This window comes from Dipodomys ordii, unplaced genomic scaffold (assembly GCF_000151885.1).
Source record: "Dipodomys ordii isolate 6190 unplaced genomic scaffold, Dord_2.0 Scaffold157, whole genome shotgun sequence".
Taxonomy (NCBI): Eukaryota; Metazoa; Chordata; class Mammalia; order Rodentia; family Heteromyidae; genus Dipodomys; species Dipodomys ordii.
Window position 1 is genome coordinate 6,017,075 of NW_012267373.1, and position 15,106 is coordinate 6,032,180.

The 15,106-nt window shown below is 42.9% G+C and overlaps 1 protein-coding gene across 3 annotated transcripts in view; it reads right to left on the reverse strand.

Annotated features, from left to right (window-relative positions):
• Positions 1-217: 217 nt before the first annotated feature.
• The window catches only part of LOC105998171 (sodium-dependent glucose transporter 1-like), a 60,986-nt gene continuing 46,097 nt past the window's right edge, over positions 218-15,106 (reverse strand). For all 3 annotated transcript variants that reach the window (XM_013032818.1, XM_013032821.1, XM_013032819.1), the window contains exons 2-5: positions 6,661-6,829; positions 4,905-5,021; positions 2,243-3,187; positions 218-297 (exon numbers count right to left, since the gene is read on the reverse strand). In XM_013032818.1, the coding sequence (XP_012888272.1) occupies positions 293-297; positions 2,243-3,187; positions 4,905-5,021; positions 6,661-6,829 (1,236 nt within the window). In that variant the 3' untranslated portion in view covers positions 218-292. The remainder of the gene's footprint in view (positions 298-2,242; positions 3,188-4,904; positions 5,022-6,660; positions 6,830-15,106) is intronic.

Below are 15,106 nucleotides of genomic sequence, written 5' to 3' on the forward strand. Positions count from 1 at the left end.
TATTAATAATCACTAGCAAATTCCTAAAGCTCTTTGTTTCTGTTTCACTACTCAGTTGACATGAAGAAGGGACTGGCAATCACAGTAATTCCTAGAGGATATCTCAGAGAAACTATGAAAATGAGAGATTTTGAATTTAGAAATCAGTTCTTGAGTCCCAGGTGAGGTCTTTGTTAAGTGCCTCTGTGTTGCTGGAAAGCTGAGTCTTGTTTTGAAGCAGCTCTCTTTGGCACTGCACGGTGTCCTCTTCATAGAGCAGAAATACTCAAAGGACAAATTAGCATCCTCTGGTTCAGCCTACAGAGAAAGAAAAGCATTAAGCAAAGCATGTGAGCTTTCCAAGGATGCGCTTTCCTAGAACTGCCCTCCCTACTGTTCAAGCCCAGTGTGGAAGCCTGACAATTTGGTCAGCAAACTGTTTCACAGGTTTGTGTTGTTTCTCCTAAATCAGAATACTACCCAACTTCTGAAAAACAAAAGTCTCGCTCAGCAGAAAGGAGGCTGAGAACAGGAGGATCACAAGTTTGAGGCTCAATTGAAATACATAGTGACTTCCAGACCAAGGTGGGAAAGATAACCAAACTCTGTCTCAAATTAAGAAACAAGAAGAAACTCAAATGCCTGAAAACCACTCTGAAAGGGGGAGATCATGGAACATCCACTTAATCAAGCTCTTACCAAATATGAGCCTCAGAACAAAATCCTACTGCATGTAAACATGGTATATTTATGAAATGCTCTGGATTCAGAGCATTTTGAACCTTTTTACCATGAGCTCTAAGTGGACCTAGAAACTCTTTTTTTCTCATGGGGCTTGAACTCAAGGCCTGAATGCTTTCCTTGAGCTCTTTTTCTCAAGGCTGTTGCTCTACCACATTAAGCCACAGCCCTGCTTCTGGTTTTCTGCTGGTTAAGTGGAGATAAGAGTCTCAGGGATGGGGGAGGAGAGGGGGAAGAGGGAGAAAGTTGGGGGGGGGGCGGTGGCTTACAGCTCTAATCCTAGCTACTAAGGAGGCTGAGATCTGAGGATCTCAGTTCAACACCAGCCTGGACAGGAAAGTCTGTGAGATTTTTGTTTGTTTGTTTGTTTTTTTGGTCAGTCATGGGGCTTGAACTCTGGGCTTGCGCGCTGTCCCTCAGCTCTTCAGCTCAAGGCTAGCGCTCTACCACTTGAACCACAGCACCACTTCTGTCTGTGAGATTCTTATCTCCAGTAAAACACCAGAAAACCGGAACTGGTCCTGTGGCTCAAGTTAAGTGATTGCCTTGGGCTGAAGAACAGAGGGACAGTGCCCAGGACCAGACTTCAAGCTCTACCACCAACAACAAAAAGTCTCATGGACTTTCTTTCCCAGGCTGGCTTTAAAGCACAATCCTTAGATCTCAGCCTCCTGAGTAACTAGGATGACAGTCATGAACCACCAGTGCCCAGCTCAACCTAGAAAACCTGATCCCCAAGAGTGCTGAAAATCTGCTTATGCTCTGCTCTGGCCTAACAACTTCACAATAACAATACAATTTTGTTAATTTTTTAAAGTCAGGAATTATCTATCTGCTCTGAGTATTATGTTGTTCCCTTTTATCCTGAGGTCTGTGGCAGAGGGCCAGCATTAACTGAAATGGATGCTTTCATCAATGCACTGAAGAGGAATTGGTCTGCAATCTCACTGTGGGGCCATCAACATATGACTAGATGTCTACATTACATAAGGCCTCACTGTTACACTCATTTCAACCAGTTCAAAAGCCATTTCTGAGCTGAACTCTTAGATTAGGTAGAGGATTTGGGAAGTCCTTAAATTCAATCCAGTACAGAGATAGAGAGGAAGAGACAGAGACAGAGAGAGAGAGAGAGACACAGAGTCAGAGATACAGAAAGAGACAGAGAGAGAGAAATGAAAGAAGAAGGGTAGCGGAGGAAGGGAGGAAGGAAGACAGGAAGGAATGGAGGAGGGGAGAGAAAAAACAAGATCATTTATTTTGTTTTGGGTCCGGTCATGGGACCTGAACTCTGGGCCTGGGCGCTGTCCCTCAGCTCTTCAGCTGAAGGCTAGTGCTCTACCACTTGAGCCACAGTTCCACTTCTGGCTTTTTGCTTTTTGCTTATGTGGTGCTGAGGAATTGAACCCAGGGCCTCATGCATGCAAGGCAAGCGCTCTACCACTGAGCCATCTTCCCAGCCTTCATTTTATTTTTCTGAATCATACTTTTCATTCTTGTCTTCACAGTCCAGAACACTCACCTTTTCTGTTTCCTTTTCGCAGAGGCAAGGTAGCTACTTTATACATCATCGGAAATAAAACAGTAGTGAAAATTGCAGACCCAAAACAGGCATACAGAACTACTGGTAGAGCTGGATATTGTCCTTGAAGAACTCCGGTTAATGCAGGAGTAGCCATTAGTCCCAAGGCAGCACCAATCATAATAAATGCAGCAGATTTGCCACTGATGGTGGTGTACTGTTCAATCCAAGAAACACCACTGGGAAACGTGGTGGCCATGGAGGCCCCATACACGGAGGTTGCTATCCAGAGACAAAGGGGGCTCCTGTCAAAAAGCACCAAAAACAAACAGGAGGCCAGGCTGCCAATGTTGCTCAACACAATCATGGTGGCAGGACGTAAACACGTGGCAAAGAAGATTGCCAGGCCGCGGCAGGCTGCGAAGGTCCCCCAGAAGATGGAGTTCAAGCCAGCTGCCTCTCTCTCCTCCATGCCAACATGGGTGGTGGCAAAGGAGAAAAGGTAAGAGCCGTATGTTACCTCAGCCCCCACGTAGAAGAAGAAGAACAGAAAAAGCAAACAGAGAAGGGCCTTGTGGTATTGAGCTCTTTGAGATGGCTGAGCAGATGCTGTTGATTTTCCCTGTCTTGAGCTTTTCATGAAGAACAGAGCAAAAAAAAGGAGAGAAACTATGAGAATGTAAGTGCCTATGGACGCATAAGCCCACAGTAAGTTCATGTCATGGGGAGCTGCGAGTAGAGGGTCTGAGGCGGCTTCAGAAGAGGCATTGAGGGCTGCAGGGAGAAAGTCGGGCTCTGTGTAGTTGTCAGCAGACTCTGTGGGGCCCAGCGCCAGTTTAGCCAGCAGGGGAGCCAGGAAGGCACCCAGGGCAAAACTGAAGTGTAAGGCCTGCATGTGCGGGGGGCTCTTGTCCCCCCAAAGAGCCAAGATCAACACGTTCCCACCTAGCAAAGAGACACAGAGAAAGTTTTAAGTTATCCACAGAACTTAGTTTCAAAAACACAACACCAAACCCAGCTCATTGCTATGAAACATAAATGAAAGTGCATTACATGACATAAGCAATGTGCTGTTATAAGTTCTTAAAACACTGTGTCTCAGCAGCTCTAAGCCGCCACCACCACCACCACCACCACCAGACAACAATGTTCTTACAGCCAGGTTCAGTACTAAGGCTTGTTATAAAACAGTTCCAACTCTGATCAGATGCTGGTGGCTCACACCGCTAATCCTAGCTACTTCAGAGGCTGAGATCTGAAGGTTATGGATTTGAATGCAGCCCCAGCAGGAAAGTCAGTGAGAGTCCAATTAACCACTAGAAAACAGGAAGTGAAGCTGTGGCTCAAAATGATAGAATACGATCCTTTAGCAAAGGAGCTCAGAGACAGTGCCCATGCCTTGAGTTCAAACAAACAATCAACAACAAAAAATAAATTAAAAAAATACTGCCAATTCCACACTGGAGACTAATAATATCATTATACCTACTTGTATATTTTAAAGACTAATACATATTTACCAGGCAAATTAAATAGTGAGCAAATCACCAAAGGGTTTCATATGGGTAGGCCATTGAAAGTATTTTTTTTTATGTAAAAGGCAGATTTAAACTATCCAGGCAGGACTTGATTATAGGATTCTCTTGAGATCATTACAGACAAGAATATCAAGTTTTCTGTTTTGTACTTAGATTTCAGATATGCACATATTTCCCCCTGGAATTTTATAGTCAAACAAAATTTGAAAGATAAAATATGTCCATAGTCTGACAATGAGCATGCAAGGCTAGAATTAAAGGATAAAGAGCTATCACATGTGTCATTTAGTCAAATTTTGAAGATGGGTGGAGAATAGGAACTTTAGAGGGTTAAAAAAAAAAGAGTAGAAAAGAAATAGGAAAGTTGTGTAAGAATTCTCTAAGCTTAAAACCAGGTGGGTGTCTCTATGCTTGTACAGCCAAATAAATAGTGGTTCTACATTTATTTCAGCTATCAAACCATCATTGTCTCTCTCCCTCTCTCTTTTTTTTGGTCAGTGGTGGGGCTTGACCTCTGGGCCTGGAGGCTGTCACTGAGCAATTCAGCTCAAGGTAAGTGCTCTACCAATTGAGCCACAGTACCACTTCCACTTTTCTGGTGGTTAGTGAGACATAAGAGTCTCATGGACTTTCCTACCTGGGCTGGCTTTGAACCATGATCCTCAGATCTCAGCCTCCTGACTAGCTAAGATTATAGGCGTGAGCCACGGGTGTCCAGTTCCATCATTGTCTCTTATACCACAATGATAAAGATTGATCTCAAAATGATAGATTGATCACCTTTGTTTTAATTACACATAGGTAGAGTGATTGGATTTTTATTTTATTTTATTTTTTTGTACTAGTGCTGGGGCTTGAAGTCAGGGTGGGGACATTGTTGCTTAAATTTTGCTCAAGGCTGGCACTCTACCATCTGAGCCACACTTCCACTTCCAGCTTTTTGCTGGCTAATTGGAGATAAGAGTCTCATAGACTTTACAGCCTGTGCTGACCTTGAACTATGTTCCTCAGATCTTAGCCTCCCAAGAAGTTAGGATTATGGGCATGAGCCATCAGCAACTGACAATATTTAAAATAAACAATCTTTCAGCGCTTCAGAGTCAGATGTTCAAAATTCCACTAACCTGTATCCAGAACACCAAATGAGACACCCATGGCAGACATCATGACAATCAGTAACACTGCAGTCTTGCAAAATGGAATAAGATAACTACTCACGGTGATGCCCCACATGGACAGCCCTAGAAACGAGAGTCAAACATCAGGTATAAAAGCAGCATTTGGGCTGAGAATGTGGCTTAGTGGTAGAGTGCTTGCCTAACATGCATGAAGCCCTGGGTTTGATTTCTCAGTACCACATAAACAGAAAAAACTCGACCTGGCACCGTGGCTCAAGTGGTAGAGTGCTAGCCTTGAGTAAAAGATGCTCAGGGACAGTGCCCAGAACCTGAGTTCAAGCCCCAGGAATGGCAAAATAAATTAATAACTAATAATAATAATAAATTAATTAAACCAGCATTCCTCCAGGGTCATGAGTCAAGCCAATATCATTAAAGCTTCCAAAAGACAAAGTAAGGTCAAGTTAAAAAGTTTCTCTAAGTGGTCATATCATTAAAATATTTTAAGATCTTTGTTAAATTTTAAGATCTTTATTAAATCTATGCATGATACCACTAAGCAAATTTTATCACAGAAGAGCCAAAGAGTATTTACTTAAATAGTTTACATGTAAGAACCCAAAAGAGCTGGTTACTAGAGGCTCAGGCCTGTAATGCTAACTACTCAGGAGGCTAAAATCTGAGGTTCACAGATCTTGAGTTCAAGCCCAATGACTGGAAAAACAGACAACCAAAGGGACTTTTAAATATGATACAACTAATATAATAGTGTTTAGTAAATCAGAATAAATTGTTTTGGCAAATAGTGAGGCAATTCAAGACACATTTACTATTAGGCTGGAGATGTAGCATGTGTGGGGCTCTGAGTAGAATTATTAAGATGACAAAAAAATTACACACATACACACACACATGTGTGCATATCTTTGAAAGCTACTTGAGAAATAAGGATATTTTATTTAATTATCAGTAAATGAAGATTATTCTCCTTGCTTCCAAAGGTGCTTTGTCAGATGGATCCAGATTTTCTTGAAACCCATGGCCCTGTTCAAACCACAGCATGCTAAAAAGCAATGCCAGGGGCTGGGAAGGTGGCTCAGGGGTAGAGTGCTTGCCTTGTATGCATGAGGCCCTGGGTTTGATTCCTCAGCAACACATAAGCAGAAAAAGCCAGAAGTGGAGCTATGGCCCAAGTGGTAGAGCGCTAGCCTTGAGCTGAAGAGCTGAGGGACAGCGCCCAGGCCCAGATTTCAGGACCCATGCCCGACAAAAATAAAATAAAATAAAAAGCGATGTTAGTGACTTCCAGGCTACAGCACAGCGCTCTGGGCTCATCACTAACATGGAGACAAATGTGCAGCCTGTGTCAGTTTGTCACCATCTCCTGCCCCACACTGTCAACTCAGAGTCCATAGAGCCTGGCCACATTCCACAACTCATCTGGCTCCAGGTAGCCCTAGAGACCTGCCCTACACCCGATGTGCAGAGCTTTGGGACAAGTGTGTGACATGGTGCCTCAGTTCCCCTGGAGGTCGGGAGGCTCAGGACTGCCATCAGCACACCTGAGGGCTAATCAAGGCTCCAGGTGGCCCAGCCCAGATGCCCTGTGGCTGCCAAGGTGAGAGCCACAGAGAAAGACCTGGCTTCTGTGGAGGACCCTGAAACACCATTCATTTCAGTTGTCAACAGGTTTTCTTATTGTAAATATGAAGTTGTAAGTTCACTGACAGGTACAAAGAAGCAAAGATCATTGTTTCCTTACCCAAAAGTAAAAACTGATTCATACAGTCCAAAAGAACACCTCCAATCACAGAGCCACACAAATATCCTAGAGCACGACCCACAAATATTTCAGAAAGACTGCTGATATTGCGGTTCACGTTAGTGGCCAGATCTTGAAACGTGGGTCCCAGTATAGAAGCACTTATTCCCTGAAATATTAAAAAAAAGCCAAAAATGTTTGCTTATCAAAACAATATGCATCTAGCTCACATCCATTACAGAAAAATGGGAAGATGATACAAAGCAGAGAATGAAGTCAAGACCCTGTGACACTAAAGTGTCTCCATCTCATAATCAGTCACCCTTTTGTACTTATATTTCCTTGTTCTTATAGTTGCTGCAATTGTTTGCCTCTAGAATTCAAGAGGCAACTGTCACCTGTGTTGTTTGTCACCAGCCAGCTGTGTCAGGGGTAGGAGTACTTACTTAGGACTTAAAGAACATCCCCTTGGGGCTTGTTGATAACAAGTTCCCAAGTAGGAACTTTCCACTGACAGAATGCTGTCTAGCTTCTTTAAATCAGCCAATCACAAACAGAATGTGAGCTGGACTCCTATTGGTAGGAGGGAGGGCACCACTCTTTGTATTAGCATAAAAACCAAGGGGGCTGGGTCTACCTGCCTAACTCTGGGAGAGTGCCTATGCACCCTTCTGTGCAGAAGTGAATTGACTGGACTAAATCTCCTTGTCTCTTGAGTGTCCTGAGTGACTCCGGAGGATTCCCTACTTGTAAGAGCCCACAGGAAGAAAAACACATACAGTGACACTCCTGTCATCACCAGAGCTGTAGACTCCAACTGCTTTCCTTCTCATCAAAATTTTTAATTTCATCAGGTTGTGGTGGTGCATGCCTGAATTCCATTGTTTAGACAGCAGGACGATCACAAGTTCAAGGCCTCGCTGCACTAAAATAGCAAGACACAGACTCCAAAAACAAAACAAAACAAACCTCGGCCGGTTTCAAAACTTTTATTTCTTGTAGCATTTTGTTGTAGTTAGTTCACTATTTGAATAATACCTTGAAAGACTACTTTGAAAATAGGAATTTTTATACAACAATTTCAAGACTGGAAGAAGGAGGAGGAATAAGAGGAAGAGGAAGAAGAGCAAGAAGAAGAGGAAGAAAAAGAAGAAAAGAGTGTATTGAAAGTTAGTAAGTAGCTGCCTGGGAATGTCAGTCAGTGATATAGCATCTGCCCACCTTGCCTGAGTTCCTGTATTCAATCTAGCAATGCAAAAATCAAAATAAATGAATTTATGTGTTTATTTATCACATGTGGATTGCATAATGTTCCATTAATTTTATGACAATAAAGCTATTCTTGAGGTCATTTTAAATTCTAAGCATAGCACACGCTCTACTTTCCTGTCTTCCTCCTTCCTCTTCCCCTTCTCTTCCTTTCATTTATTTCAACTCAGGGCCTGGGCCCAAAGTCCCTGAGCTTTTTCTCTCTAGGTTAGCTCTCTACCATGAGCCACAGCTCAACTTGGAACTTTTCAGTTGTTCATTGAAGATAAGATTCTCACAGACCCTCCTGCAAGGGCTGGCTTCTTCCATCCTCAGATACCAGTTTCTGAGTAGCTAGGGTTATAAGTGTGAGCCACCCACCCTGGCTAATTTTTCCTTGGAAGACTGACATTGGCTATGAGGACTGAAGTTACCCTCCAGAGACTCCCAGGAGAACCAGCGATGGAATATTTAGAATGGACCAACCAGGGCCTCTTGTGCCTGCCAGTCTCTCAGGGCACCTGGGGGTCATGAGAGAGCATTCTCTTCCATTGGAGTGTCACAAATTTGGGTTTTGAGCTCTCTGGGGCTGAACTAAATCCAGGATCACACTGAATTTGATGATCAACTGGCTCTTATCCAGTCAGAGACCCCCTATGAAAATAGATTCCTCCAAATCTAAGGCGCCCACTTGCTCAGGCTCCTGCTAACTTGACTCACAAAAATTATGGACCCAGAATAGGTGTGTGTCTAGAAACACAGGGTAGCCTTATTCTGCACACACAGACCTGAAAACCTTAGAGAAGGAGAGAGATCACCAACCCTTGTGGGAGAAGATGTGGGTCCCAGGGGAGCTGAGGGGTCTTTAGATGGATCAGGTCCTTAGATGGAGGGCCTGTGAAGAGCACTGAGAGGGAACTGAGCGAGATAACCCTAAGTCTCAGCCAGCCAGGCCAAAGGGCAAGGCGGGACTGAGGAGCTGGGGCTCAGCTAGGGGAAGAGATAGATCCTGATGGCTTCCCACAGGCCAGCAGGCCTCCTGTCCCCCTGATTACAAATGCCTCAGAAAAAAGGAAAATAGAAATGCTTATATAACTGAGGAATTCTCTCTCTCAAAAAGAAAATTTAAAGGGCTGGGATGTAGTTCAGTGGTAAAGCACTTCTCTATCAAGTGCAACATCCTGGATAAGATTCCCAGTAGCAAAAAAGAAAAAGTCCAAAAAAAATACGAAAAAGAAGAAGAAGCAGAAGAAGAAGAAGAAGAAGAAGAAGAAGAAGAAGAAGAAGAAGAAGAAGAAGAAGAAGAAGAAGAGAAGGAGAAGACCCACCACAACCACCAACAGCACCACCTATATTCATTTCAAATTTATTTGCCTTGGGTAGTCTTTGGTTAATAAAAAAATATTAGCTCACTATTAAAAGGCATGTCTTTAGAGTCGTCTCCACTAGATGTAATACAACCAGAAATGTTCCTGATAAAGTACGCTTGTGTTAACTCCATTATACCAAATGTATCAGCAAGAATAATTGATGATGATTAGCTGTTCAAGATCTGCTCTTTATAAATGATCCAAAATAAATATTAGAGATCAAGTGAATTAAGTAGATGTAAATAGATGTTATTCCTAGAGTCCTGCCACGGACTGGGTTCTGTCGGGACGAAGGAGGACACCTAGGGGAGGAACTGGAATAGGTGGGGAGATGGCAAACAGACAACTCACACACAAGAGGAGTGGATGCTGAGTGCTGAGTGCAATTTAATGCAGAGGATAACAAACTTTTATAGCAAAAATCTCCATAAGAAAGGGCAAAAGATTACATAATCTTGCTGCAGGGCTTCATTCTTGAGCGGTCACGAGCTGGTTGCCTGAAAGGGCAAAAGGTTACACAACCTTGCTGCAGGGCTTCATTCTTGGGTGGTCACCAGCTGGTCGCCTGGTAGGCACTTGTTTCCGGCTTATCTCTAAGAAATATAATGGGTTTTGATGTTTGTCACCAACTAACCATTACCTTATTTCTATAGAGGCCTTAACTGTCCCATAAGATCTTTTCTGTTCCTTCTTTAATAGTAAACACCAAGAAGACTTAGATCTAGCAAGTCTCTTAGTAAATGTAAGAGAGTAATAGGAAGTTCTTTCTCCTAAGTAGTTATCTCAGCAATTGCCATACATTCTTTCTGTTCTAGCAGCGCCTAGAGCTTCTTGCAAATCTCTTACAAACAATTCCTTCTGCTGAAATGACTTCGTGAAACCCACAATACTTTTATATTTGCTTATGGCTTGTCTACTAGCCTCCATAAGAGGGGTTTCAGGGTAGCACTTAACTCTGGTGAGTTAGTCATATTTTTAAGACACTCATCAGATATTGGAGTCATCAACACTCTTAAGAAAGAGCTTTGAATAAGGGAACGTTGACAATGAATAAGTACAATGAACAGCAGAAACAGTAAAAGATTAATAGGCACTCTTATACAGTGAGGAAAAGAAAGGCAGAAACACATCTTTCCCAGGGGCTTGCCAGCCTTTTCCAGGAGTAGGCCTCTTAGAAGCCCTATTCTCCGAGGTAGACTTCGGTGAAGTCCCAAAACTTGGAGATAGGTTTCTGTAAAGCCCCATTCTCTGAGGTAGACTTCGGTGAAGTCCCAAAACTCAGAGATAGGTCTCTGAAGCCCCTATCTTAGGTCTGATAGATGGTTTCCCATGCTAAGCAGACTCCACTGGAGTCGGCGTGGCAACAATGTTTTATTATTCTTATCAGGAATTAAAAGTTGGGACTGAGGGAAATCTGTGCAACTCATCTTTTTGTTTTTCTTTTTTTTTTCTTTCTTTTTTTTTTTTTTTGTTTCCCATCCTGGGGCTTGAAATCTGGCCTGGCACTGTCCCTGAGTTTTTGTGCTTAAAACTAACACTCTACCTCTCTGAGCCACAGTGCCACCTCCAGCTTTTGGGGGGTAAGTGGAGATAAGCATCACATGGATGCCCATGTCTGGGCTGGCTTTGAACAGTGATCCTCAGAACTCAGCCCCCTGAGTAGCTAACATTACAAGTGTGAGCCAGCAGTGCCCACCCAATCCATACTTTAATTCTTATGGCCATATAAATCAAACTATCAAGACCTGAGAGTACACTAATAAAATTTTGCTTCCTCTACAGTTGGTCGTTCCAGAGCCTAATGCTATTTGGAAGGGTTAGTGCACGTGTGTGGCACACTGCGGAATTTCCCTGGCCTTGAGCAGCTCTGATCCAGAGATCTATCCTCTGCACATTACCAGTATGTCATTCCCCAGGGCTTGTTTGCTAGTGTTCACTGGAAATTGGCATCACCAAAGATTAAGGTTTTAAATTAATGGAAGAAACTGATGTCACTAGAAATAGGAAGGGGGAGCTCTGAATGCAACTATACAGGAATGTGGAAGGTGATTTTGGTAATACTATAAGCTATGAAGATATTTGATTAAGGGTAAAGGGACTAATTCTTGTTCTAATGTAGAAAGAGTGATTTTCCTCAAATGAGAAGAGGAAAGAACAGGACAAAATCTGGATGGATAAGAACATTGTATAATACTGAGTTTGGTGTTCAAGGATATTCATAAAAAAGACCATGAACTACAGGGTTCTTTTTTTTGTTATTGTTGGTCGTGGGGCTTAAACTCTGGGTCTGGGCAAGGTCTCTGAACTCTTCAGCTCAAGGCTAGCACCCTACCGCCTGGGCCACAGTGCCACTTCCAGTTTTCTGGTGGTTAATTGGAAATAAAAGCCTCACAGACTTTCCTGCCTAGGCTGGCTTTGAACCTCCATCCTCAGATCTCAGCCTCCTGAGTAGCTAGGATTACAAGAAAGACCCACCAGTACCAGCAACGACAGAGTTTTGACAACTTTAAGACTCTTCCATCAGACTGGGTAAGACTTTTCAGAGCTTTGATGATGAAACGAAATGCCTCATAAACATCAAGCTGATCTTTAACCAAACATTAGGAAAAGTAAGAATTAATTAAATACTAAGGAAAAGATTTTCAGATTGTCATGCTAAGTCAGCTACCACTGACTTTGTTAAGATATTCAGTCAGGGACCCGTAGCTCACGTCTATAATTCTAGCTACGACTACTCAGGAGATTTAGAGATCTGAGAATAGTGGTTTGAAACCAGCCAAGGGAAGGAGAGACTATGAGATTTTTAATCTCCAAATAAGCAGCAAAGAAATGGAAGAAGGAAGGAAGGAAGGAAGGAAGGAAGGAAGGAAGAAAAGGAAGGAAGAAAAAGAATTAAGGAAGGAAGGAAGGAAGGAAGGAAAGAAGGAAGAAAGAAAGAAAGAAAGAAAGAAAGGGAAGAAAGAAAGAAAAAAAGAAAGAAAGAAAGAAGGAAAGAATCAAGAAGTAGAGCTGTATCTCAAGTGGTAGAGCACTAGCTTGAATACTAAACACAAAAGCTCAGGGACAGTGACCAGGCCTTGAGTTCAAGCCCCAGTACCAGCATAAAAAACAACAACAAAAAAAGTGGGGATTACTTAGTAAACAAAACTTTCATAATATCACTTTAAATCCAGAAGCAGTAAGGTTCATTCCACTAAATGAGGTTACACATCCTGAAGTGGAAAATGTGGTATAGGGGATGATTTAAAAAGTAACTTTCTCCTGGATGTTGCTCAGGAGGTATATAGATTTATAGACAAATTTGACTTCTGCCTAATGGCCACCAGCTGGCGGTCTTGTCCAGCCCTCAGTTCAGCCTTCAGGCCTGGTCAAATATTACTCTTAGCCTGGCTGTCTCCTTCCTCTGTATCTTTACCCTGACCATGCACTTCTTGTACTCAGAGACTAAAGCTGTCAACATAAAAAATGTGCACTCTCTCTGCAGGAGAAGAAGGTAAGTTTCAGGGAGGAACATTGTTCTTAGGGTTCTTAGTCACTGGCTCTTGGCAGCAGCGCAGTGCCACACTCATATGGAATTCAAAGCTAACCTCTAAGTTGGGGAACACTTTGGATGTGGTGGTTAAGCAGACCTCCCTGGGGCTCAGAGGGTAGGAGCCATGCTCTCAAAAGCAAGAGAAAACAAGGATGTTTCACAATACCTTGGAGGTACAGCACTTAGCTTTACAGCTCCTCCTTGCCTGTGTTGGCTCATGTGAGGGGCTGAAGAATACTGAGTGCTTAACTTTCCAATGTGGCCAAAGAGGTCAAAGGAGGAGTTGAACAGGTGGCTGACAGGCTGGGGTGTAGTTCAATGGGCAGAGCACATACTTAGTTTATACAGAAGGCTCTGGGTTCCAACTCAAGCACACACAGAGGAAAAGATGGCTGATGACCCTTATTTCTTAAGACACTACCACGGCATCCACTGCAGAGACTCCTCAGAGGAAAAGAACACACCTATGCCTGTGAGCTGCTGACTAGTGGTTAGCAGGCATATTGAACAGTTGACAGCAAGGATTTTCACTCTTCCTCTAGATTTCTAATCTTCCTTTAATGAGTCTCCAGGTCCCTGTGACTTGTGTTACTGGGCTAATTATGACTTCTTTTCCTTGTTGGTGCTGGTACTGGGGACTTAAACACAGAGCTTTGGGGCTGATCCTTAGCTTTTCTGTTCAAGGTTGAAGATCTACTACTTAGGCCACAGCTCTTGGAGATAAGAATCTCTCAGATTTGTCTGCTCCAGCTGGCTTTGAACCACAGTCTTCAGATCCCTACCTCTGAATAGCCTGGGATACAGGCATGAGCCATCAATGTCTGGCTTAGATTACATTTTTCTAATGTCAGGCAGTTTCAAACACAACAGTGAGCTTTAATCATATTATTCTCTGAAGAAAGATAATGACCACTAGTGCTTGAATACTGTTCTACTTTATTTATTAAGGGGATATTAGATCATTTCATTTTAATCAATTTGTTCATAGAGATTCCTGTTATAAAGAGTATTTTGGCTACTGGATATATCTTTCTGACAGTCATAATAATAGTCTCCCTGATATATTCCTTCATGAGTCATGAATGTCCTAAGCAGCCATTCCTGTTCATCAAATGATCAACAGAAACATGAAGCAAGCATAAGGAATCATAAAGCAACTCTGTCATTGTAAACTGTAAATTCCAGGCGCTAGCCAGTGGTGACTCATACCTGTAATCAGAGATATTCAGAGATGCTGAGACCCAGAGGCTCAAGGTTTGAAGCCAGCCTGGGCAGAGAAATCCAGGACCCTTATTTCTAATTAATCAGCAAATTGCTGCATTGGTGATGTGGCTCAGGTGGTAGAGCACATGAGCATAAACACCAGGGAGGAGTGTAATGCCCTGAGTTCAAGCTCTAGTACCAGCATAAGCAACAAAAACAAAAACAACAAATAGCAAATTCCATAATTAAGCCAAGCTGGCCATGGTCATGTGGTGACCAAAATTGCTGCCAGGGCTCAAGGTTTCAGTCACTTGAACTTTCTATCAACATTCTTGTCAATTTCTATTAACATGAACAGCTAACAAAAGAGGGAATTGTTAAATTTGATCTACAACTGCCTGTGTATAGAGGGATCTGTAACCACCTTAAAATATGATCAAACTTGAACCAAAGAGACTGTTAGTTGATCAAGTAACTGTACAGTCCAGAGTGCAGCCCATCCCAGCCTGCAAGGTGCCAGAAATGTGCAAAAGAGTCAAATTCACTAAAACCTGCAATTCATTCACATGTCAGTTTCTTGCTCTGCCAATAGACATCACCTGCACAGGCTCCCTGACGGAGCTTGGCAAACAGTTGCTGTTCAGGTGTTTCCCAACACCTAAATCCTCAAACATTTCTTTGCAAAGAACGTGATTTTAAAAATGACTTGCTTAACTTTATAATGGAGGTTAGCAGGGCTGGGAAGGTGGCTCAGTGGTAGAGTGCTTGCCTCGCATGCATGAGGCCCTGGGTTTGATTCCTCAGCACCACATAAGCAGAAAAAGCCGGAAGTGGCGCTGTGGCTCAAGTGGTAGAGTGCTAGCCTTGAGCTGAAGAGCTGAGGGACAATGCCCAGGCCCAGAGTTCAAGCCCCACGCGTCTGAAAAAAAAAAAAAAAAAAAATAATGGAGGTTAGCAAGAGTTAATAATTACAGTTGTTTTTCAGGGCAAATTCCTTGAACCCTTTAAAAAAATGGTTTCTTTTTGTCTACTTTTCGAGAATAGTTGGCTCTAATTGCACTGCTGCTCCAAAGGCAAGCCACCCGGCCCCCCC